This window comes from Musca autumnalis, unplaced genomic scaffold (genome assembly GCF_047663935.1).
Source record: "Musca autumnalis isolate F117 unplaced genomic scaffold, ASM4766393v1 scaffold_2, whole genome shotgun sequence".
NCBI lineage: Eukaryota > Metazoa > Arthropoda > Insecta > Diptera > Muscidae > Musca > Musca autumnalis.
Window position 1 is genome coordinate 126,721,873 of NW_027411755.1, and position 26,748 is coordinate 126,748,620.

A 26,748-nucleotide genomic window follows, 5' to 3' on the forward strand; every position below is an offset into this window, starting at 1 on the left:
CTTTCGGTTCAGCTCAAAGCAAAAAATTCAGGGCGAGTGACAAAGTTTCTCGATTTTTTATTCATAAATCTGTCATTTTTTAAGGTTTTCGAAACTAAGATGGATGAAGGCCATATATACTCAAGTCAATCTCAATGCACCATGCTCTGCAATAGGCATATTTGTTCCCAGCAATGACGATTTAAGAATCCATAGAACCCAGCCCGTCTACTATTTCTTTTTTGATTATCTATCGTAGAGCTAGCTAATTATAGTACACGACACCATAAGGCCGAAAACATAGATCGAGTTTTTCTTAATTCTTTTATCAGAAATGGCGCCCAAATTTTTTTTACATTTTACTAACCACTACCACAAATGCGATCGAGTTCTTTTTTTTTTTTGACAGAAGGAGGAGATAAATAAAAAGTTTTATTAAAAAATCTGAGAAATGTAATCTTAAACCTGTTTTCCTCGAACGTTCCCACCCCTGCCTACCGAGGGGGCGACCTCCCTTTTCGTAGTGATCGCGTACACCCCATGATCCGCATCATGATGGGATATGAGAAGGAAATCGATAACCAGCTACAGAATCTACTTCATCAGCCAGTTAGATAAACGTTAAAGGATACATATACTACTCATTTAAAAATAAAATTATGTTATTTTTTATAACTTTTCCCCGTTTTAAGGCTGTCTGCTGGAGCATCTTACTTGGTAGCCCAGATTGAATTTTCATGGCATTATAAAGATGTGTATAGGGTCTTGATGTTTCACCTTTGCCCACATAGAATATCGATTGCAAGAATCTTCTAAGGGTGCTATCTTCGACATACCTCTATTTAGATGAATAGATTGGTACACGGATGTAAATGATCCTTTAAAATATTATGTTCCTAACGATTAGACATCGGATTTTGCATCTTTCTTAATAATAAAGATACGAAGATTCTCAAAATTCGTTTTAAAGAAATCTAAATTCAATAACAGGGTCATATCTTGTATTTTTTGCATATGCACATAATATGCAAAAAAATATGCAGAATATGCAAAAAATATGCAAACAGTTGTTGGCCGAAAATCGTCATAAAAGTCGTAAAATTGACAATTAAAGTTGAAAAAAAACATCAAAAAACTTCAAAGTGTCCTAAATTAAGATTGATGGCCGTTTAACGCCGCTTTGTTAGCAGATTATTATGTTATTGAGATTCCTTACCACAGTGTGGTGTAGGATAACAAATATGGTTATATGTATTGCTCTGTTCCTTTACGTGCCTGAGGTTACCATTTTTAACCTGTAAAGTGTCCCCTTACTTTTAATAGCATACAATTTATATGATAGCAGTTTACCACTTTTACCATTTTCTGCCACTGTTACCATTTTTAAAAGTAAAGGAACAGACCATATATTGTAATACCGTAATACCATGTTAACACATGTCACTGGGGCCTCGAAATTATGAAAATCTCGATTGGCTATTTGACGGCTTCAGCGAGCCATATCTGTGAAACGCTTATTTGCTGTGTTATGCATTAAATTAAATGCCATATTATTCCTAATATTTCTTGCCGAACAAAAAAATTCGTAAGTAGTACTGAATTCAAGATAATAAAGCCAATGTCCCGAAAACGCCTTATGGTGAAAATGGAGTCTATTGTGAAAAGAACCCTTTTTATTACAGTGTTTTATTTAACTTGCTTTGGTGTCTGTTTAGTTCAAATCTAGTAACTTATTTTCCACACAGTTGTAGTTGACCAATCGAACTAAAAGTTTGCACGCTTTTCAGACTTGGATGAGAATACATGAATATGAAACCAAAACCAATATGGGTTTATTTTTTCTTAGAGCCCCCATATAGCGGTACAATCCGATTTAAAGTATTTTAAGAATTCTGTTTTAATTTTTAGGCCGAATTGGCTATAACTTGGCATTTGGGGTTCCCAATGGTACAGAAACTTCCTCACCAAAAATGTTGGACTCAGGTCAAGGTTTTGGTATAGCCCTTATATAACGGTACAGCACGATTTCAGGTATTTTAAAGTTCTTATCTACATTTTCGGCCTAAAGTGGCTATAATTTTGTTATGAAGTTTGGTTCGAGCCCTCCATTTACAACATATGGTGCCATAGGGGTTTTTACAACTTTCGGGCTGTTTTCTCGGGCTAATTGAAGCAGCGAATGCAAGTTGCTTCAACAAAAATCAAAGTGAATCGGGAGCAGGTCTTAAAGTGAATTTATCCAAAATTTTGTGTGAGAGGTACTCGAAGGAGTGGACAAATATAGTCCATATTCGAACCTGATCTATATCTTGTAGATATTTTAGGATGTGTAAAGTATGGACCAAATCGGTCACTCCCATCAAGAGTTATCGTGTGCACTATTTTTCCGAAAATTTTTGAACTTTTGTGGGGGAGGTACCTGAAGGAGTGGACCGATATGGCTTATCTTCGAACTTAAACTAAGTTTGCACAAAATATTACAAAGACCAAACTGAATCGGCAGATCCGTTCGAGAGTTATCTTGCGCCTTAACCACTACACATGGTGTCATAGGGCTTTTTGTACCTTTGAGGCTATTTTCTTAGCAAGTATGGACTTGCCCCTGATGAAGCTTATACCGTTATATGGGGGGCAGTGAATGCAAGTTGCTACAACAAAAATCAAAGCGATTCGTGAACAGTTTCTAAACTGAACTTTTCCGAAATTTTGTGTGGGAGGTACCCGAAGGAATGGACCGACTGAGTCCATATTGGAACCTCATCTAAGTCTGGTAGAAATTTCACGATGTGCAGACTATGGACCCAATCGGTTACTTTCTTCATGAGTTATCGTGCGCACAAATTTTCCGAACATTTTCGAACTTTTATGGGGGAGGTACGGGAAGGAGTGAACCGATATAACCCATCTTCGAACTTAAACTAAGTTTGGACAAAATATTGCCAAAGCCAAATTTTGGACCAAATTGGTTCATCCGTTCGATAGTTATCGTGCGAACCAGCCAGACAGACGGACGTACATTGCTAAATCGACTCCAAATTGTCTGAAACACATTTCGTCCAAACATACTTGGGGTCTAAAAATATTATTTCGATGAGGCACATTTTGCCCGTATGAAAGTGTTTATACCCTCGTTAGCATAAATGCTGAGGGTATAAAAACGTTCTGGGGGCGTTAAACCAGGCTCGAAAGATGAAAACACAAAGTGCTTCTACGGCCTCTTGTTCTTGGGAAGTAGTTTTAGAACATTCTCGCCTATATCGAACTTGGACTTGTCAATCGCAGACTATTCTTATAGAAATCGCGTGAATATGTTTGGTTGATGTCCGGATGTGCTGCCAAACTTGCAGTCAAAACTCCCTCTCAACAATACTTCTAATAAGTCTTTACGCAGGGACAGAAGCTCTCGACCTAACATCTGCTCAAGCTGGTAAGACCCCATTATTCTAGGCATTCGTACACTGCTAAGTCTTGTTTCTCCCCTGAGCTATTATCAGTTTCAGGAACGCTCAGGAGTTGTTCTTTACCCTCCCATACCAGACGATACCAGAACATAAGCCGTTTTTTCTGATCTGTTTTGAAAATACCTGGTAATAGTTTTCCATGCCAGTGCACGCCTTGTTTTGGGGTATCTTAACCCCTGAAGTTGTTGCGATTATTTTTCACTGTTTATTCTCCGAAATAAACGGATAAAGCTTCTAAAGATCTTGTATTTGTTGGGATCCTCTCCGAGAGCTTCTACTGTAGCTAAAATGATACGACTAACGTTCCTATAGAATACTTTACAGGGGTCCAGCAGCAATGAAATTTCATGGTTAGGAGTTTTTGTTGAAGCCGCGCTTGATTATTTTCTAGACAGATGGTCTTCAGATTCTACGAAGCGTTTAGCCTAGACCTCATTGAAATACGAAAACCTAGTCAAACAAGTATCAGAAAAAGGAAATAATAATAATTGATAAATCACCTGTGGTATCTTAGTCCTGAACTTGTTGGCTTGACATTGTTTGATCCTACAGTGCAAAACACAGTAAAAAGTCAAATGGCGACCAAAATCTTAACAAAGCGAAGATAGAAACTTCTCCGGAAATATTCGACTCAAACTTACAAAAGAACAATTGTCGATATTCCTAAAAAAGTTCTACTTGGAGTAATTAAAAGTGGGACTTCTAGTTGCTCAAAAGATTAAACATTAACTCCGAGTCGAGCTAACCAGAGATTACAACCAATTAATTACAAAGGACGAACAACTAAAACAATGCGTTCTCCAAGCAGTCGGCTGTACCTAGATAGACTCCATTTCGCCCTAAGGCGTACGTAGTCACGTTTTTCGGGATGCTGGCTTTCTATCTCGAATTCAGTAATACTTACGTCTTTTGTTTTTGAACATAAAGTGAACAGAATGGCCTTTAATTTAATGCATAATATAGGCAAATAGCTTTAACCGTTCCACAGATATGGATAGCCGATATCGCCATTGAACATAAAGTGAACAGAATGGCCTTTAATTTAATGCATAATATAGGCAAATAGCTTTAACCGTTCCACAGATATGGATAGCCGATGTCGCCAAATAGCCAAAAAATCGAGATTTTCATAACTTCGAGGCCAGAGTAGCATGTGTTAACTTATTTCAATTGTGCTCAATGGACAATCTTAATCTTAAAATCTATCTAAAATTTAATCTAAGTAAAAAGTATAGGCGGCACCCCCGCCTAAAAAAAAAAATCCGTCATCGATTTCTTCCCTTTGAGTTAAAACCTGCCCAATGAATGCTACAAATTAAGACAAAGAAAATATTGAATCATGGTAGAATGATAAAAGGTAGTCGCATCTGTCAAATTTAGGAAAATACAACCCTGTATGTCTGTACGGGAGCGTGTCAAATACAAAACAAAAATAGTACATGACATTTCATAATATAAATAAAATACATATACAGTTTGTCAAGTAATTGTTTTCGAACCAAGAAAACTAACGTTTTTCTGTATTAATTTATGAAAAATTACTGATAATTGGGATAAAACTGTCGGTTTTTTTGCAAAAAATAGTTGGTAGACTTATTAAAGACAAGATAGAATGAATAAATAAAAAATTGACCCACGTTGTCCAACAAAAAATAACGAAAACCCATAACTACATATAATTCCAGCTGTCAAATAAATGTTTTCGAAATTTAATGGAGGTTCCAAAATAATCCATATTTTTGCAAAATTCTTGAAAATCATGACATTTTATGAATGTTATTCTTAAAAAGGGTTAACTACTAACAAGTATCAACAATATTAGTCATAGAATATCCCTACTAGGAGGGTTACCATATGGACCAAGGGAGTACCAGGTCATATTACATGTAAACAGGGTCCTATAGGTCTTAAACCGGTAATATCTGAAAACTATGGCGTTTTATGAGTTTTTTAGTTCACGAGGATGGACTGCCATCAAATACAATAAATATTACCTGCAGCATAATTAGATCAGAAGGGTTGCCAGATCGACTAAAAAGGTATCCGGTTATATAAACAGTGAACGAGGCCATGTAGGCCCCAAAACAGGGCACCGAAGTTTGTTTTTTTTACCTAATATTAATTAAGAGATAATGACATTTCACTAAATAATCGGAAATATCGCAGTAGGAGACCAATATTGCTTAGAAATGTATGGGGTAAAGGTTTCGACAATTTTCAGAAATGCATACTTCGACCTATTGGACACATTTCGCGTACTCTGCAATACTACTGTAGTACATTCTTAAGCGAAAAATTATGTTAATGGGTAAATAATGCTTCAGTGTTAGAATGGAAGCAAAAAACGTAGAGAATTCCTCCGAACTGGCTATAAACAGTTGAAATCGGAGGTCTATTAAAAATCAGTATAGACTGACAATATCTTATATATTCATTTCTAAGCGATTTTTGTACTTTAAAGTCATATTTTGGTTTATGTTGGAGAATTCCCTTATCCCTTAATTCAATTTGAGTTAAATAAACAAATCTTAAGCCCTGGTTATGGATTTAGGTGGTCTCATTTACTGTTTATATAACTTGGTACCTTTTTCGTACATCTGGCAGCCCTCCTGATTTTATTATTCTGAAGGTAATCTTTATTTTTGTTGATGACAATCCATAATAGTGAACTAAAGGAACTCATAAAACGTCTTAGTTTTCAGATATTCCCTGTTTAAGACCTATAGGACCCTGTTTACATGTAATATGACCTGGTACTCCCTTGGTCCATATGGTAACCCTCCTAGTAGGGATATTCTATGACTAATATTGTTGATACTTGTTAGTAGTTAACCCTTTTTAAGAATAACATTCATAAAATGTCATGATCTTCAAGAATTTTGCAAAAATATTGGTTATTTTGGAACCTCCATTAAATTTCGAAAACATTTATTTGACAGCTGGAATTATATGTAGTTATGGGTTTTCGTTATTTTTTGTTGGACTACGTGGGTCAATTTTTTATTTATACATCCTATCTTGTCTTTAATATGTCTACCAACTATTTTTTGCAAAAAACCCGACATTTTTATCCCAATTATCAGACATTTTTCACAAATTAATACAGAAAATTATTAGTTTTCTTAGTTCGAAAACAATTACTTGACAAACTGTATTTGTTTACCATAACTTTTTGTGTTTCGAAAAAAATAATCATTGGACATTTCAACAAATACTCTGACTGGTAAGGCGCTAAAAACACTTTTGACAACACGGAATTTAAACAATCCCACATTATAGGTGCTATGGAACAACGATTCTTGAAACATACACCACAATAACAACAAAATCAAAAGGAACAAAGAAATACAACAAATGCGTTCCTGGATCAACCCCAGGAACAACAAATGTTGCGCCATTGAAACACACAGGATTGAGTGAGGATTTTATTTCTTCAGAAGCAGCAATAATCATCAGTGAAAACAGAATTCTCAATATATGAAAATTGGGTCGCAACCAACATCTCTACTACAACAACAGCAACAATTACCCGTGATTAATATTGCATGGAATCAGCAAGAATCGTACTAAAATCGTACCTGTAACAACATACACATATGTATAAAAGGACAATATTCACGGTCATTCCAACAATTGGCGGGGCAAATCTACAATATTCCAAGGTTCTAGTATTACAACCAGGCCACATAATTTCTGACAGCTGATAAATATTCTATGTAGCTGTTTCTTTCCCTATGGTAGTGACAAATAATTCCCGACATTTCTATAGATATAAAGTTTTGTAACATTTTATTAATAAAAACGCCTTAAAATATAACATACATGTAGTTTCCCTTGATTAAATCTGTTATAATAAATCAGAATATATAATTGTAGTCCGGTCGGGTTGTTTTTTGGGTTTGATCATGAACAGTTTAACCGTTTTATATGTGGTGTTCACTGAAAGAATCCAAAGTCTGTTGTTGTAACAATGTAATTATATGTTTGTAAGTTCGTATCCTGCATAATCTGACTCTGGGTCAATCTCCAGTTCTAGGAATGTGGCTGTTTCGATGGAATCTACTAGTCATTTGAGCATACGTTTTGCGCGGTGTCATCGATCTTTGCACTATAGGAATTCAGACGGCTGGACCATACCGAGCGTAGTCGAGCCAAAACTACTCTGGTTTGTCGTGCAGCTGACGCTCCTCAGCTGCGATAGATGTACACATATTTGGATTCAACGCTTAGATTTCTTCGCAAAAATGATCGATTTTAACAGCCGTAGCTCTTAAGGTGCTTTCCTTCCTTGCCGATTTTCAACAAGCAAACATTCACCAAATTTGTTGTGGGAATCGGCATTGCTCAATAGGACTATTTTCTTTAAGATTTCTTGCAGTCATTTTTAATGTATGTATTTGTCGATTGTGTTTGACGACCGGAGAAAATTTAATTTTTAAACAAACATTTTTCGTTTTAATTTAAAAATGGAAACTAAATTTAAACTGACATTTTTACATACATACAAATGCATGGCACAATTACACAGGTAGTGGCATCGTAAAATTTTGAATATGTTATGTCAAAACTTTCTTTATGTTGTTGGGGAAATTACAACAAAAATAATTTTGTTATAAAGGGATTTGACTTTTCATATTCGATCAGCTGGTGTGATACCACTACCTGGTAGTTCTGCCATGTACAAATGTAAACACACATACATATAAGCATTCAGTGTCAATTTCTTTTTGACAATGAACGTACCTCAAATTTAAAATTTGAAAAAAAATTTAAACAGCTGTTAGCATGAAACTACCTTTCTTGTTGTACCATGTATTGAATTTACCATGGTATAAGTAAAGAGGTAGATTTAAATGAAAAAAATCTATAGAACCCTTGTTTTTCTTGAATTCCTAAAACTTCAAAATAAAAGCAACAAGTGGGTTTGTTTACAATGCATTTTTGACCATTTTATAACAAACGCGAAAAATGAATTAAGAGTTATGTTTTCTCCACATAATCGAGTTGTGAATATGATAAACTGATTGTTTCAATCCAAATCTCACCAATTTCTTCCATACAAATGGTATAAAAACAATTTTAAAAATCATTAAATTCGATTGTTTTTAAAATTGTTTGGCATATTATTCAAACACCACACATACATACACAGTTTGTTTATATTGTTTTGAAGTTTTAGGCATACTCGAATGAAAAAATTTAAATTGACATAAAGCTTTGGCTAACCTTTCTTATTAAACCATGGAATTTACATAAAATGTTTGATATTTTATCAAATTTTATATTTTTGCATAGTTTAATAATAAAAAATGGTATTACAATATTATTATACCCTACACCACACTGTCGTAAGAGGTCTCAATAACATAATAATCTGCTAAAAAATCGGACATAGGACACTTTGAAGTTATTTTGATGATTTTTTCCAACATTAATTGTCAATTTTACGACTTTTATGACGATTTTCGGCCAAAAACTGTTTGCATATTTTGCATATTTTTTGCATACTCTGCATATTTTTTGCATATTTTTGCATATATGTATTTTGTGTATTTGTTACATGACCCCAAAAATTTGAGTACAATCGGATAAGAAATAAAAAACATGCAAAAATCCGATGTCTACTAATGATTATTCCATGCTAAATGCTCTTGAACAACATCCGTATGTTTCCGAAACAATATTTTCCCCTTTACGCCTACCGATACCAAATAACAGTTAATTGGTCAACATTGAATGAAATTAATGGCATGGTGGGAAATTTTCTGGCGGGCTTGGATTGCATCAATGATTCTAATTTGATATGAAAAGGCCTCGACACATAAGAAGCATGGCATTTTTGCAGAAGTCATATCTGATAAAAGACTTATGACAAAGTTCGACCTAATAAAAAGATATCAGAGTCACATTTCAATTAGGTCGAACTTGGTCTTTAGTCATTTACCAGATATGACTTAAGCAAGAATGCCATGCTTCTTATGTGTCGATGCCTTTACTGTTCGGAACCATAAGTCAAGCTTTTATCCTTTTTATAAGAAATGACTAAAGCAAGAATGCCATTCCATGCCTATAAATAAAACGCAGCTATTAATTGGTCTGTTCCTTTACTTTTGAAAATGGTAAAAAAATTAGTAAAAAAAATTAGTAAAAGTAGTAAAAGTTATAAACTGCTTCCATATGAATTGTATGGTGTCTGAAGTAAAGGAACGCTTTTCGAGTAAAAAGTGGTAAAACTTGAAGATTCTTGCGCGTAAAGGAACAGAGCTAATAATTAATGCGCTCTTGTTATTCACGTTTTTGTTATTATTTGAAAAAAAAAAATCGTAAATATTGCTGCCCAGTTCATTGACTTGCGGCAATGTTTTGAAAAGCCGATCATCAAAGCTCAAAGATCTCCAAAGACCACAACAATCTCAATGCAGAAAAACTTGTTTTAATTTTCATTTTTTCCAAAAACTGTTTGCATATTTTGCATATTTTTTGCATACTCTGCATATTTTTTGCATATTTTTGCATATATGTATGTATTTTGTGTATTTGTTACATGACCCCAAAAATTTGAGTACAATCGGATAAGAAATAAAAAACATGCAAAAATCCGATGTCTACTAATGATTATTCCATGCTAAATGCTCTTGAACAACATCCGTATGTTTCCGAAACAATATTTTCCCCTTTACGCCTACCGATACCAAATAACAGTTAATTGGTCAACATTGAATGAAATTAATGGCATGGTGGGAAATTTTCTGGCGGGCTTGGATTGCATCAATGATTCTAATTTGATATGAAAAGGCCTCGACACATAAGAAGCATGGCATTTTTGCAGAAGTCATATCTGATAAAAGACTTATGACAAAGTTCGACCTAATAAAAAGATATCAGAGTCACATTTCAATTAGGTCGAACTTGGTCTTTAGTCATTTACCAGATATGACTTAAGCAAGAATGCCATGCTTCTTATGTGTCGATGCCTTTACTGTTCGGAACCATAAGTCAAGCTTTTATCCTTTTTATAAGAAATGACTAAAGCAAGAATGCCATTCCATGCCTATAAATAAAACGCAGCTATTAATTGGTCTGTTCCTTTACTTTTGAAAATGGTAAAAAAATTAGTAAAAAAAATTAGTAAAAGTAGTAAAAGTTATAAACTGCTTCCATATGAATTGTATGGTGTCTGAAGTAAAGGAACGCTTTTCGAGTAAAAAGTGGTAAAACTTGAAGATTCTTGCGCGTAAAGGAACAGAGCTAATAATTAATGCGCTCTTGTTATTCACGTTTTTGTTATTATTTGAAAAAAAAAAAATCGTAAATATTGCTGCCCAGTTCATTGACTTGCGGCAATGTTTTGAAAAGCCGATCATCAAAGCTCAAAGATCTCCAAAGACCACAACAATCTCAATGCAGAAAAACTTGTTTTAATTTTCATTTTTTCACAAGCAAGTCAACCAAAGTGTGTCATTGGGCAATTGAAGTAGCTGTGGTCATGCCACGAATATGTGTAGCAAAACAAAATGTTTTGAAAAATTGTGGTGTAACTAGCAAAAAAGCTCACTCTGTCAATTATTTTTAGAAGGACGTTAGTTGGCGAGCATTTGTAGTCACAACAATGCCTCTTACAGTAGAACCATGGCGGAATAAGAAGGTGTTACATCGATAACAATAATCGGGCCATTTACCATACCAAACGTAAAAAATTTTTCACAATAACGCATTATTGTGAATTGCTTGTTTACCTTTTTTATGTAACTTTATTCAGAATAATGCATTTTGACAACTAATGTGATAATCAGCTGTTTTCGACGTTGTACCTGTATTATTGTGCCATGAGTAGAACCCACAGTCTATACAGTTGGACACTAAGCCCAGCTGATTGTTATGTTTGCTGTCAAAAAATTATTGTGATTCAAAATACAAAGAAACTTAAATCACAATAATGTAAAATCTATAGGTGTGTTCGTTTACTCAACAATTTGTACAAGTTCAGTAACTTCTTGTAATCGGCTAAGGTCTTTTGCATTGTACCGTAGAGTAAACGAACAACATCCAGTAACAATTTGCACAAATTTTGAGTAAACGAACACACATTATGTTTGTTGTCAAAAGTTGTTAACAGAACTCTGAATGGCCGACCTTCAATAGGCCTTGGTAGAACCTAATAGGCCATTTAGATATGAGTTTATTATTCGGATTTAGAACATTATAGTTATAAGGAGGTTCGACTTTAATTGTTACTAAATCTCGACTAAACAGACATACATATCTATTTACTTGTAAGTTTGTTTTTACAATGATCAGAACTAACTTAAAAACCGTTAATAAAAAATATTTTATTTGTAAATAATATCGTGTGATTATTGTAAGCTTAGAGAAACCGGTTAGAAGTTTTGGGTAAAAAAACTGGAATTGCTATTGAATTAATTTTTTTTGCTTATTAAAAATAAAACGTGTATATACATAAATATTTTTACCACTACCTCATACCTATCCACCCATTCAATAACAAACAAAAACAGCCAGAAAAAAAATCAACATACATAACAATTTGCATATTAATTGTTGATTTTTGCGTATTGTACATTTGTAGTTCCATAACATTTCCAATAATATGGTAGTATGTGTGTCCAGAATCTCTTTTTGGATATGTTGTCACTTAACCTTTAGCAATTTGATCTTTGGGTTAGTAAGTAAAAAAAGCTTTTAATAATTATTATTTACTTAAAACTTGCACAGTGGGTGTAATGCAAAAAAAAAATATTATGAAGAAGAAAATATGTGTGTTCGTTTACTCTACAGTACAATGCAAAAGACCATAGTCGATTACAAGAAGTTACTGCACTTGTACAAATTTGTACAAATTGTTGAGTAAACGAACACACCTAATGTATTGTGAAATATATATTGCATTCCTGTAGTTTTGCAATGGTAAAGTCCAAAATTTAGTGAATTTTTCTTCCTTGCTTCGTTTCTTGATTTGTAAGATCGCATTTATATTATGTGGTACCTCCCCTTTATTCTTTCACATGAAATCGAGGGTGAAATAATCAACAAATTTTATGGTGTTTTAACCATGGTCTTAAATGAATTTTGTTGCCTTTTCCTCTTTTCTTTATTAAGTTATTTCTGATAACAAATTTAAAGCAAAGGCCAACCTAATTTAGTTTGGAACGGGACTTAGCAACAAAAAACCATTGAGTTTTGGTCTTTACTGTTTCACCTTCTTTATTGCACCATGGGTAAACATATAATAGTGTAGGGAATCAAACATATGGCCTGTTCCCGTACTTTATAAAGTGGTAAAAATCGTAAAAGTTGTAAAAGTCGTAAACGATTTTCATATAAATTTTTTGTACGGGAACGCAAAATGTGTAAAAGTGGTAAAAATTGTAAAAACTTTTTATTTCTGGAACAGAGCTATTGAAATACCATTTTGAACGTTTTCTTAAATCACTTTCGAAACACTGTGTCAAATGCGTGTTGTGATCGTATTGAACTTGCAAACGCTGAGAATGCGACACAAGCACTAGATATTGTTTTGAAGCAGATTTTCAGTTTAGCTTTCGATTTCGAATATCCAAACGCATTGTATTGCTATTCAATTAAGTCTCCACACACATCAGTCGTTCGCGAACATTGTTGCCTAAAACATCTTAAGTTGACACAACCGTCGTCTGTTAAAATATCCAGTTTTTTCTCTTTTGACTAAACAAGTTCAAAATGCAAAAAAATATTTTGATTATTTGTAGTGTGTTTGCTTTGTGCTTTGTAAATAGCGGTAAGTGAAGTGTTTCATATATGTTTATACATTTGTATTTGTATGTAAATATTTGCCAATTTAGAAGTGTGTTTAAATGTGCATTTATATATACAAGTTTAAAATGAGCCTATACTTACATATATGAATATCGTTTTTTGTTTATAGAAAAAGGTGTTAAAAACTGGTTCATTTTCCATAAATCTTCTTTTTATTTTAATCTCATTGAATATCGAACATTCTCTTGATTCATTCTCAATGTCAGCTAGTGAATAGATAATTTAAATATTTGACATCATCAACGTTAACTTGTTGTGTGAATTTGTTACAACGCAGAAGCACAACAGTATTGCATTTATAATTAATACTAATTATTATTTACAACTGGTTAGATTTTACACAAAAAATACCAATACACATAAATGAAATACTTTGATTGTTGAGAATTTTCAACCTACATAAATAAAAGGTGTGTGGAATACAAAGATTTTTTTGTGTTTTCAAAAAGTTTATAACAAATAAAAACTTCTGATATACGAGTATATTAAAATTATTATTAGTCTGTTTCAGTACTGCAGGAATCTAATAATTTTTACTATTTTTTCGATAACATAAAGGAAAAAATGTTATCGTAGTACAAATTAGTAGCTTCTTGCAGGTTCTGGAACAGAGCAGATATTGTTCAGAGATATTGAAAAAAGGATTTGAAATCAAAATACTAGGTTGATACTTTACGGGGTAAATTTTTCATTCATAATTTAACGTAACGGAAGAAAAGTTACAGACTCCCACTACCGGTCTACACAAGAGTAGTTTCATGCAAGAAATTTTTATTAAAATATGCGTTCTTAGACCCGGTCCATACTAGAGTAATTTCCCTGAAATTTTGACATGAATTTTTACGTTTTTCGAAAAAACACATAATTTCAAGAAATTAGTGTACACGCTTTCATGTGTTCGTCATTTTTTGCTTTGTTGCAGTATTCGTATGAAACAAACAGGCCGTTTTATTTTACATTTTCCTTTACTTTCATGGCAAACTTTTAGTGAAATTACTCTAGTGTGAACCGGGACTTATAGTAAGATTACAATAAAGTTTTACTTTACGTGTGCGCTATGGGATTGACATTTGAAACCCAAACCCACTGGGTTAATCCTGTTAAGTGTAAGCGGGGTATTATAGCTCATTTAGACTAGTCATAAATCCTCGACTGGATTTAATAAATCCAGTACAAATCTCATTGCATTTAGATATACATTTTGGAGGATTTAAATGGCAGTCAGCTGATTTTTGTTCATAGCACAATTACCAAGGTAGATGCATCAGCCCATCTGAACGAATTTGAAACGTTAAAAGAATTTTTTGTAAATTGAATTCGTCTCAAAAAACACACGTCAAATTACAAATTTATTATTTAATACTGAAAATGTTAGCACATTATGCTACTAATGCTAACTAAAGAGCAAATAAAGAATTATTTTATCGCAGTTTGTCCATCTAAAATAAATAAACGAATTATTTTATCGTTTACACATCATAAATATTATTCTTTGTTGATTAATACCAACTTTGTACATCAAAACAAATTTAATTTTTCCGCCTTGTTTACAAATTTTTACATTTTTAATTATTTTTAGTGTAGCAATTCACCGATGCATCTACCTTGTTTCTTGTGCCAGCTTGCAACTTTTCGTATTTTCTAGCAACATGTTGCAAAAAACAGAGTTGTATACGAGGATTTATGCCAGATTTAAAACAAATCCACTCAATAGGAGGATTTATTTTTGTATGGGAAATCTGGTAGATTTTGGCTGGATTTAGCAAATAAAACCTGATAATGGGCTAAATCCGGCTAATGGTGCCATATCTAAATGGCATATTAAATCGAATTCCCCACTACTGCAATTCCAATTACTCTAGTATGGAACTCGATTTAAGAACGCATATTTTAATGAAACTACTCTAGTGTGGATCATGGTAGGACAAATAAGGTAAAGTACTGCAACAAATACAACTCAACAACTTTGTTGTAATGTTAGTGTAACCGGTATATGTAAACAAAATAAGGAAATGTCTATAAATGATTGGAATTTAAAAAACTAATAATTTTTCACATTTGATTGAATATTTATGAAAACGAAAATTCGTTACATTTTCAATTTGAATGCTTCCATATCATTCCACTAAATTCATAATTTCTCACAGATAGTGGAATTCTTGCAAAAATGTTTGGAATCGCTGGAAATTCATTGGAAAAGGAGAAGCTTTTTCAATCTTTTGTTTTTGAAATCAAAGAAGCACATGTTTATTAGGGCTTTATTTTTTTCAAATTTAACAAAATATAACACATATTAAAAAATATTTTCCCGCTTCTATAAGCGGTGTTTAGTGTGCGACACGTCGTTCGGACTTGGAGGAAGTTACATGTCATTGATATGAAGAAGTCTTTATGGGAAAAAGTTTTTTTCGGAATGATATATTTTTTTCCTCGAAAAATATATATCCCTAATGTACATCGAAAATATATGGTCTGTTCCAGTACTGCAAGAATCTACTAATTTTTACTATTTTTTCCGATAACATAAAGGAAAAAATGTTATCGTAGTAAAAAATAGTAGCTTCTTGCAGGTTCTGGAACAGAGCAATTAATAAATATATTAAATGTCGTATGGAATTTGACACTAACGTTACAGTCCAGTTCAGTCAGCTGGGTATTGCTGTTACCTTATATTGTTCTACCATGAGTGTGGATCGAGACTGGAAGAAGAATAAAAGACAAAGTGCTGCCAAGTTTGAATGTTTCTTTATTCTTTTACCAGAAATTACGCAAAACTTTACTCAAACTTTGATTTTGTTTTCGGCTTAAAGGCGTCGACACATAAGAAGCATGCCATTCTTGCTTAAGTCATATCCGGTAAATGACTAAAGTCCAAGTTCAACCTAATTCAAATGTGATTCTGAAATCTTTTTATTAGGTTGAACTTGGTCTTTAGTCTTTTATCAGATATGACTTCTGCAAGAATGCCATACCGAGGCCTTAAAGGTAGGAACACAATAACTTTTGTTGCTTGCTTCACGCTCAATTTCATGTAAATGAACAAACGCCGGGTACTACCTAATACAAATGCGATCTTTGATTTCTATATTCTTTTACAGAAATTGAGGCTTGGATAAGCATGAATTTCTCATTGTCTTCTCACCTTAACCCTGCGTTTACAAATGACAGGACAGTTGAGTTCATGTATTGATTGTCAAAATCCCACAACTTGCCTGTGTGACGTAGGCGTCCCGACAACTGCAAAAACAGTTTTAAAATTTTGAATGAAAATCTTCGATTTCTTTTTATTTTCCGTTCACATATTTTGTTTATGTCCATGTTATTTTGTTTTCAACACATTTCAATTATTATTTTACCTATTTTTACAAAAATGCCAACAATTTGTCTTCCTTACTGTCTGTGAAAAAATGATGGACAGCTGGGAGACAAACGACAAATGTATGTATGTGTTAGTAAATCAGAGTTGTATTTGAAGACAAACTGTCTGGTGTAAACTCCTAGTAAGTTCGAGAGAAGTTGTTCAAAGTATTACAATACCGTAAATGTATGTATCCACAAAGTTAATGCTGATTTTACAGATCAGACATCTACTGTACATACAAGCATATTTATTTTAGCATAATCTTTAATTGTGGTTATATAGGCTTTCTTAAAATAAAATCAATTTCTAAGCTTTATGCCAAATGTGTCATTATGTTTATCAACCGCAACCGAAAATATAATTATTTCGGGATGACTCAACTTGAGCAATCCAAAGTATTTTGAAGCAACGAGACAAAAATAAATTTGTTTATATACGACTATCAAGTATGGAGACTTTTTAAATATTATTTTATTTATATTGTATTATTAAAGCCTAACCTAAGGCTCCAGAGGAGTTTAAGTTACTCTAAAGCCACTCGTTGAAAATTTCATAAGAAACTTTCACAGCTTTTGGGAGAGAGCGAAGGAGAAGGAGCTCCTATAAATAATACTTATCTGACATAAAAAACATGCAGAAAAATTTAAATTTAATTGGTCTGTTCCTTTACTTTTGAAAATTGTAAAACCGGCAAAACTTATGTGTTAAAAGTTGTGAAACACTTCTATGTGGCAATGATTTTGCGAAATCATGAATGAAAATCACCAATATACCACATGATTTCAAAATTTACACGCCTCGGTAAATTGCATGGAGAAATTACCAAACGCGTTGGTAAAGATAACTAATAGGTAGCTACCTACCCGTATACCCAGACGTTGAAATCACGGGCATAAGTTGTAAAAGTTGTAAAAACTTTTTAGTTCTGGAACAGAGCTTAAGTAAGGAATTGACAACTTAAATGATGCATATTTTATAAAACATGTTGACGCGTGGAATCTATAAATAATAGGCTGGAACAGTCACTGAGATATCAAATTTTTTTGAGGAATTCTCTGCTTTCTTGTTTTTTGGATTCCGCGAGTGAGTGGTGCGCACTCACATACATACATATATGCAGTTGTAGTCTCAACAGAGTGGCCTAGTAATGAAAACACGAATATTTACCATCAAAAATAGTTTTATTAAGTAGTACCGTTATATGGGGGCTACCCCAAAATCTGACCCATACATCTGTAACAAACAAATGCCAAGTTATGCTTGATTTACATTTACGAAATCCACTCGATTTCAACTGTCAAAACCATAGATTAAACGTCAAATGAAATTCAGATGAGATTTCATTTGACGTTTGAGTTATGGAATTGACAGTTGAAATCGAGTGGATTTCGTAAATGTAAACTTAGCATTACAGCCAATTCGGACAAAAAATGAAGACAACCCAGCAAAAATACTCATTACAAATTGACCTACTTTCTGATTATTTTAACAAGGGCATGTCATAGAAAATCAGTACTTACTTTTTGGCCACTAAAAGTAGATAAATAAGTAGTTACAACATGAAGTAACCAGAGAGTAACTACCTATATATCTACTTTTTATTGGCCAAAAAATAAGTACTGATTTCCTATGACATGCCCTTGTTAAAATAATCAGAAAGTAAGTCAATTTGTAATGAGTATTTTTGCTGGGAAAATCCTCAAAACACCTGAAATCGGGTGGTACCACTATATGGGGGCTATAGGAAATAATGGACCCATATTGGTTTTTTTTTCATATTCATGTATTGTTATCCAAATCTTAAAAGTGTGCAAAGTTTCAGTTCGATTGGTCAACTTCAACTGTGTTAAAAATGAGTTGCTAGATTTGAACTAAACGGACACCAAACCAAATCAAGTTAAATAAAACACTGTTTATTTGCTTTAATTCCAATTACTTATATTTTTCTCTATTTTATTTCAGCTAATGCCATCAAATGTTACCAATGTAAATCGATCACAGATGCCGGCTGTGCGAGCGATATGATTGATCCCAATTCCCGTATTAGAGTTGTCGATTGCGACACAGTACCAAAACCAAATTCTATGGATTCCTACATGCCAGTGACCAAGTGTAATCGTGTAGTCACAAGTGGTAAGTGGAATTAACAGCCTGTTGCACTATGTCGAACGAAAATGAAAACGAAAGAAAAGCACCAAAACACGTGTATGATTTTCAAATTTTGTAGTTGTTTCGAAGCAAAAACAAAGTCAATAATAGGTGTCTTTTTACGTGATAATTTGTAATAATTATTACGAAATTTCTTTTTACACAAAAGTTCAGTAAAAGAGAGCGAAGTGAGAGAACAATTTTGACAGTTGTTTGCTGAGAAATTGCTAAAAGTTGCTGAAAGAATTTTTCCCAGCAACATTTAGCAAGTTCGATCAGCTGTTTTTTAATCATCTGCTAATGGTCAGCTGCTCAATGTTTACCTTATTTTTGTGGAAAAATACTATAAATATTACGATTCAGCTATATTTATTGATTATTTTATTAATACATATATTAAAAATTTTTTGTTTATTTTGCTTAATATTGAAGAGCTTTTTCATTGCTTTGGAGCTAGTTTTTCTTCCATGCATTGGCGCCAATATTTTTGTTTGGGTTATCAACTGCTATCTTGCTAATGTTTACTAAATGCTGTCTTTTTAAAGAGTAAAATCTCTCTTACTCTCTGAAAAGAAGTTACTGAATAATTATTATTGAAAAAGTAAAAAGACACAACTATTAAGTGTGTTCGTTTACTCAATAATTTGTACAAATGTGTACAAGTCCAGTAACTTCTTGTAAACGACTAAGGTCTTTCGCATTGTACTGGAGAGTAACCGAACAACACCCAGCAACAATTTGTACAAATTTTGAGTAAACGAACACATGTCCACAATTACCTTGAAAATCAAAGTTTAGGTGTTTTTCGTTCGCGTTCATTTTCTTTCGACATAGTGAAACAAGCCCTAAGATAGATGTGTCTTTGTACTTGTAAAATGTTACTAGAACCATTATAATAATAAGCTTTCGGTAGTACGGTATCGGATTTAATAAATCCAATGGATTTCAAATGTCAATTCCACTGCGTATATTGCTAAGTTTACATTTACGAAATCAACTCGATTTCAACTGTCAATCCCATAGCTCAAACGTCAAATGAAATCTCATCTGGATTTCATTTGACGTTTAACCTATGTATTTGAAAGTTGAAATCGAGTGGATTTCGTAAATGTAAACCAAGCATATGTCAAATAAATCATCATAAAGAAGGTTAACCCGGCAAAAATAATGTAAACATGGCGTTAGATAAATTAAAAGGAGCCTCGAGTTTCCTTAAAAAATTTAAAGTGCGCTCAGAAGTATACTACACAAAAAATACAAAAACAAATCATAGCATACACAAATTAATTATTTTTGGTTGATTGATTTTGAAGATTTGTTAGAATTGAATACCCAGTTTTTAAGATTCAAAACACACACCGTCCGCATGCAAATTCATAAACAAAAACGAACAATTTTAAAATTCGAAACAGCAAATATAATGGAAAAATTTTGTTGTATTTGCACGATCAAGTGATGTCATCGTCTGTCGATAAATAAATTTGGCAATGCTCTTTGCCTTCATATACATACATCCATATGTATCTATCTATGGGAGAACACCTCCCACCACTCCACTCCAACAATCATAGACAGCGACAATAACATTAGCCATATGGGGGGTTATACAAATAAACAAAATAAATTTGTTAACATTTTTGTGTTGATTAGTCTTGGTAAATTCTTTAAAAGTGCCATAGAATTTATGACGTCATTTTCACAACACAATTTTCCATTGTTAAAATTCAACATGCTCAAAAGTTTTTATGTACATATGTGTATAACAACGATCTTAAGAATTTTAGGTGGAAAGCTTTTGTTTTACACGACAAAAGCTTACTTTGTAAACTGAGCAGCGATGGCAACGAAGTCACCACATGTTTTGTGGAGGCTTAGATTTAAATCACTGTTGGGTAGAAATGCTCGGCCTCATACACAAAAGTGTAAAAAATACATGAGTCTCTCACAATTTGCCCTCCATTGATTTAAATCGTATTTAAGTATCTTAAAACATGACTTAAACTTTATTCAAACTTCGTTTAGATTTACGAAATCCACTCGTTTTCAAATGTCAATTCCATTGTTTAATAGCTCATTTAGACTACCCATAAATCCTCCTAATAAATCCAGTACAAATCTCATTGCATTTAGATATACATTTTCGAGGATTTTAATGGCAGTCACAATTACCAAGGTAGATGCATCGGCCCACCTGATCAAATTTGAAACGTCAAAAGAATTTTTTGTAAATTGAATTCGTCTCAAGAAACATACGTCAAATTACAAATTTATGCTTGGTTTACATTTACGAAATCCACTCGATTTCAACTGTCAATTCCATTGCTTAAACGTCAACTGAAATCCCATGGATTTCGAATGAGCTTTCATTTGACGTATACGCAAAGGAATTGACAGTTGAAATCGAGTGGATTTCGTAAATGTAAACCAAGCATTATAATAGGATACTATTTAGAGGCTACTGGCAAAATTTTCTAGTAACATTTAGCAAGTAAAAGACAATAACAATAAAAATTTTTGCTACTAGAAATTACCGAAGATTTAATTTTTTTTCTAAGTTTTTATTTATCTTTTAATTACAATTTATTCATTATTTTCTTTTATTTTACAGATAAGGCTGGTACCATTGTATCCCGTGATTGTCACTTCCAAGTTATTGGTTCGGATCCCAACGTATGCACTGTATCTCATAGCCGTAAAGTTGATAGCTGTCACACCTGTACCGGAGATTTGTGCAACAGCACCTCGTCTGCTGGTCGTTTCATGGCTTTCGGTCTAACTGCCATCATTGCTTTAGTATCCATGTTGTTAGCTTTTTAATTTACTTAATCTCAAAAGAAGTTTTTTTTTTAATATTTTGTTATAATTTGTAAATAAAGATTGTGTTTTTTTTTTTTTTTTGGTCCAGTCGTACCTGAGTGGGTTATAGAAATAATTTTGTGTTGTTTTTCAATAAGTCAAAGGGTCATTAGTCCTTGGTCACACTAGAGTGGTTTCATTGAAACTGTTTTATGAAAACAAGGGTTCCTAGGTCGAGTTCCACTGTAGAGTAATATCATGAAGTTTCTCTAGGGGGGAATTCTATCTGTAAACACTTAAGAGTTTCAATGAAACCAATCTAGTGTGACTTTCGACTTATTATTAGTAGTTAAATGTTGGATGTTATCGGACAGATGAACCGTTTTTTATTCGTACAAGTTTGCATTAGGAAAAACATGTCTGATAAATGAAAAGCAATATTTAGTTCTTTTTAAAATTTAAAGTGCGCTCGAAAGTATGCTACTGAAAACACAAGAAAAAATACAATTTTTATAACGGACGGTATAACACCGGCGATGGTTCTATTACATACCCAAAGCTGGAAAACCTAGTCACTCTGCACCAAAGGACTACAGACCTATTAGTCTATCATCCTTTCTCCTCAAGACTCTCGAAAGATTGATTGATCTGGAGATTAGGAGTCATGTAGACACCGCCTCCCTAAGCAACTCGCAGCATTTTACATTTTACTTAATGGCTTCATATACATTTTCTTTATTTCCTTTTTATCTTGTTCTCTTCTCTTTTTCTCCCATCTTTTATCTTTACAGTACTTTCCTTTTATTTTCCTTGGTTGATCACAATGGATCGGAAGGTCTCCAAGTGACGCAGTCACAACTTAGTGACTGCAAATCCCCAAACCTATCCTAATTAAGGGGTCTATTATGAATAGCAACCTAGCTTCAGTTGCGTTGCCGAAAGCAAATTTAATAATAGAAATTTCAATTTCAGCATTGAAATTCATACTATTGTGTACAATAAAATTAATAGCTAAAGGCATGGTAGAACAAATACAAGGTAAAGTTAATACTACAACAAATACAACTCGAACAACAACCACAAAGGAATTTGTTTTTGTTTGTAACGTTACTGCCAGTTGTATTTGTAAACAAAACAAGGAAATGTCTATAAATTATTGGAATTTAAAAAACTAATAATTTTTCACATTTGGTTGAATATTTTAGAAAACATGAATGAAAATTCTTTACATTTTCAATTTTTATGTTTCCACATCATTCCACTAAATGCATAAATTCTCGCAGAAAGTAGAATTCTTGCAGAAAAGTTTGGGGTCGCTGGAAATTTATAGAAAAAGGAGAAGCTGTTTCAATGTTTTGTTTTAGAAGTCAAAGAAACACATGTTTATTAGGGCTTTATTTTTTTAAATTTTAACAAAATACCTCATATATTAACAAACGTTGTATCGCCTCTACAAGCGGGGATTTGCTGCGCGTCTTATCGTTCGAACTTGGAGGAGGTTACATATCATTGATATGAAGAAGTCTTTCTGGGAAATGGTTTTTTCCGAATGATATACATATTTTTTTTTCTCAAAAAATATATGTCCCTAATGTACATCGAAATAGAAATAAATGTATAAAATGTCATATGAAATTTGACACTAACGTTACAACCCAGTTCAGTCAGCTGTGTATTGCTGCTACCTTTTCTTATTCTACCATGAGCTAAAGGTTAAAAACACTGATATTGAATGAAATTGACAAAATTTTCTGTCTTATCACTTTTTTTAATTGTATGATTTTCTCTTCTGAAAACGCAACTACAGTTGAGTTTCTATCCATAATCGATCAATAAAATTTATTGTAAATGGAAGATGTAATAAGATAAGGTAATGGGAAGGAACATCATCCTTTTCTTAAAGTAAGGCTATGCCATGAATGGCTTTTTCTTCCCCATATATACAATATCTCATGGATTCCTCTTTACAACCAAATAAACAAACGAACAAAAATTCTATTCCCCAGGAACTGTTGACGAATCAGGATATGGACGAAGAGCGTAAAAACGTACCTTACCAAGATTCTCTGGGCGGGGACACTCTGGCACTCGACGAACTGAACATAAAACTCAGATGACAAAGCGAGAAGCTTCAAAATGGCGCATCAAAACGGCATTGGCGTAAATCTTGCAAAAACTGAACTTGTCCTCTTCACCAGGAAAAGGAAAACCGCAAACTTCCCTCTACCTTTTTTAGACGGAGTGTAGTTGAGTCTCTCTCAGGATCCTTGATCAACAGCTACGAAGGAAAAGGAACACAGGGGGACGGGCTAAGAAAGGTTAAATAGCTCTCTACTCCTGCAAGAACTCTTTGGGCAAAAGCTGGGGACAAAATATATACTGGTTGTATGTAACTGTGGTTTGTCCTATCTTATCATATGCTGGTGGAAAGCGATAAAATGGTACATATCTAGCCAAGGTACAGCGGGTGGCTACTCTGCTAATTACCTGAGCTTTAAGAAGTACATGACAAGCAGCCCTTAATGCAATCCTAAATCTTCAACCTTGGGATGTGGGAGTTCAGGCATGGCGTTTATCACAAGTAGGACATGCAAGTATTCTACAAGTGGCCGGACTTAAAGTTAGTGACTACATCGCGCCACTCGATGAAATGGCTCGTACAGCTAATTAACGACACATGCAAGTGAAAGAAGGTTTGCTTGTTTCGTAGACACTTTCGTCGGAGTTGTGTTAGGTTACCAAAGAAAAACTTCTTATTGAATGTTTTTCTTTGATTACCTTTATACTTCGAGCTGACGATTGATGTTTGGGTATAAAAAGTTTCTTGTTGAAGAAGTTATTGAAAAATAACTTCGGTGGAGAATATCCACAAACAAGAAACAAAGGAAACTGATGAGATCCAGTGGCGTGGATCGAAACCGGTCTTTCCTGCCTTACCCCTTTGGCGAACAATGTCAAACCTTCTCCACTAATAAACTAGTTGTTTTAAATATTAAAACAACAAAGGGATTAAGCCAGACTATTTTGCAAAATCAAGATTCATTAATACTATTTAGTATGTTACAATTATTTAATGTACATCATGGATTTCAAATAGTCGGCCCCGCCCTACTTTGATCCTTTCTTTACTGATTTTTTGTTTGTAATTTCGCTCAATCTCTTCTCGTTTTATTTTATTTATTTTTTTCTTTCCAGATGCCAAAATTGCGGTATTGTTGTATACCATCATGCAACGTGCAGGAATTAACAAACAAGGAAAGAGTAAGTTTCCATTCCATTCGCCCATGGGCGGCTATATTTAGAGCAAAATATGGCATAACCGACCCAACATATACACACATTTGCTCAAAGCATTTTCCCCCAAATTCCGTTATAAGAACAGGACATCGTGCAACATTACGTCGGAATATAATGCCAATATTCCCAGAAGATGTAGCACGTGCATCCTCAAATAGTTTAGACTCTGCTTCAATAGAAACAGAAGAAATTATTGATGTTGGAATTGAAGAAAATCCAACACACTATTTAATAAATTCTCCACCACCTATAGCTTCAGTTGAAGCTAATGTGGAGGAAGAAGCTGTAGCAGAGCCTGTAGATTTAGAAGAAGAAGAAAATACTTTTTCAATAGAAACGGAAGAAATTATTGATGTTGGAATTGAAGAAAATCCAACATTCTATTTAATAAATTCTCCACCACCTAAGGCTTCACTTGAAGCTAATGTGGAGGAAGAATCCATCCATGAAATAAATTCTCCACCACCTATGGCTTCACTTGAAGCTAATGTGGAGGAAGAATCCATCCATGAAATAAATTCTCCACCACCTATGGCTTCACTTGAAGCTAATGTGGAGGAAGAATCCATCCATGAAATAAATTCTCCACAACCTATGGCTTCAGTTGAAGCTGTATATGATTCAAATTCTGATTCAATGGAAGCACCTGAGTATTATGCTAGTGCTCCACAAACTCAAGAATTTGAGTGCATGCTTCAGTCGACCGCTACTTACGACTATAATAACGAAAGGTTCAATTGGGGATTAGCACCCTCATCTGAACTTCTTAGTTCACTTCCCAGACGCTATATCGGTTTCGAACCTGAAGTTCAAACCATTCATAATGTTTTTTTTTTCAATGAACCCACTTCGTCGGTGTGTATTACACATTGATGAAGCACAAATATATCAAACCACAAACCGCAGAACCTATGGATATGTTTTCCTATTAAAAACAATATTTTCTGATGGCCCACCTATCATTATTGGTGTTGGTAATGAAATAACACCAAAAGCACCACAATATTATATATTTCTTAAAAATAGATTACAAGAAATTTTTCAAAGCGCAAATGCAATTTCCGCAAACATTGAAATGCTTGCATTAGATCCCGATCCTAGGCATTTAAAATTGTGTAAAAATTACTCTCCCTATTATAGTAGATTTATTGACTTTGCCCCTGAATGTGTTCTATTGTAATTGATCCAATTCATTGGATGGTATCATTTACAAAGGCATTCTGTCATGGTAAAATCTTTATCGATGGTATTTCCACCAACTTTGAGTTGTTAAGGCTTGATCCAAATACTGATTCCTGGGTAAAAGAAAAGTTGTCTAATAAAGGATTTCGGTATTCTGTTGAAACATTCAAATTTGAGCATTACCTAGCTATATATAGTAATTACAATACGCTAAGAGCAGGCAGAAACCATAGTGTCACAAAAGAATTTCTTCGAAATATTAAGCCTCTTATAGAATTGTTTGCAAACGATGCAAATTATAATCTACAAGAGAAAATAACTGTTCTCAACAATTCCATTCAATTTCTTCAAACACTCACATATGATTACCCAGACATATGCGACTGTCACTTTGATAGATCCTTAAGATCTATAGTTCATTATTTGGAAGATAATGGTAATTTTTCTCTATCGAATTTGTCAACACATTTCGTAATAGAGACTTTTTTTCAAAATTGAAGAACAAAACTCCATACTACTCCAACCTTAGAAAATTTGCTCTACATAAAAGCTAGACAGGACCTTGTAGTAAAAATTAGAAAATACGTTGATAACAAAATATATTGGCTAGAAGAGAATTTCCACAAATAATTATTGTAGCTTATTTTAATATTTCATTTCATTTATTTTTTCATTTATTTCATACATAGTAATGCATAAGCTAAACATAGC

General features: G+C 33.4%; 1 protein-coding gene across 1 annotated transcript; it reads left to right on the plus strand.

Annotated features, from left to right (window-relative positions):
• Window positions 1–12,977: 12,977 nt before the first annotated feature.
• On the plus strand, window positions 12,978–21,691 carry atilla. The gene is made up of 3 exons (XM_073969193.1): window positions 12,978–13,215; window positions 18,577–18,747; window positions 21,371–21,691. Exons 1-3 carry the CDS (start codon window positions 13,158–13,160, stop codon window positions 21,577–21,579), a joined length of 438 nt encoding a protein of 145 aa, XP_073825294.1. The 5' UTR covers window positions 12,978–13,157; the 3' UTR covers window positions 21,580–21,691.
• The last annotated feature ends 5,057 nt before the right edge of the window (window positions 21,692–26,748 follow it).

Bases quoted from the DNA above. Each gene is read 5' to 3' on its own strand.
- atilla (XM_073969193.1), top strand. From the start codon at position 13,158: ATGCAAAAAAATATTTTGATTATTTGTAGTGTGTTTGCTTTGTGCTTT. The intron at 13,216-18,576 runs GTAAGTGAAGTG...ATTTTATTTCAG, and splicing joins TTTGTGCTTTGTAAATAGCG to CTAATGCCATCAAATGTTAC. The intron at 18,748-21,370 runs GTAAGTGGAATT...TTTATTTTACAG, and splicing joins TAATCGTGTAGTCACAAGTG to ATAAGGCTGGTACCATTGTA.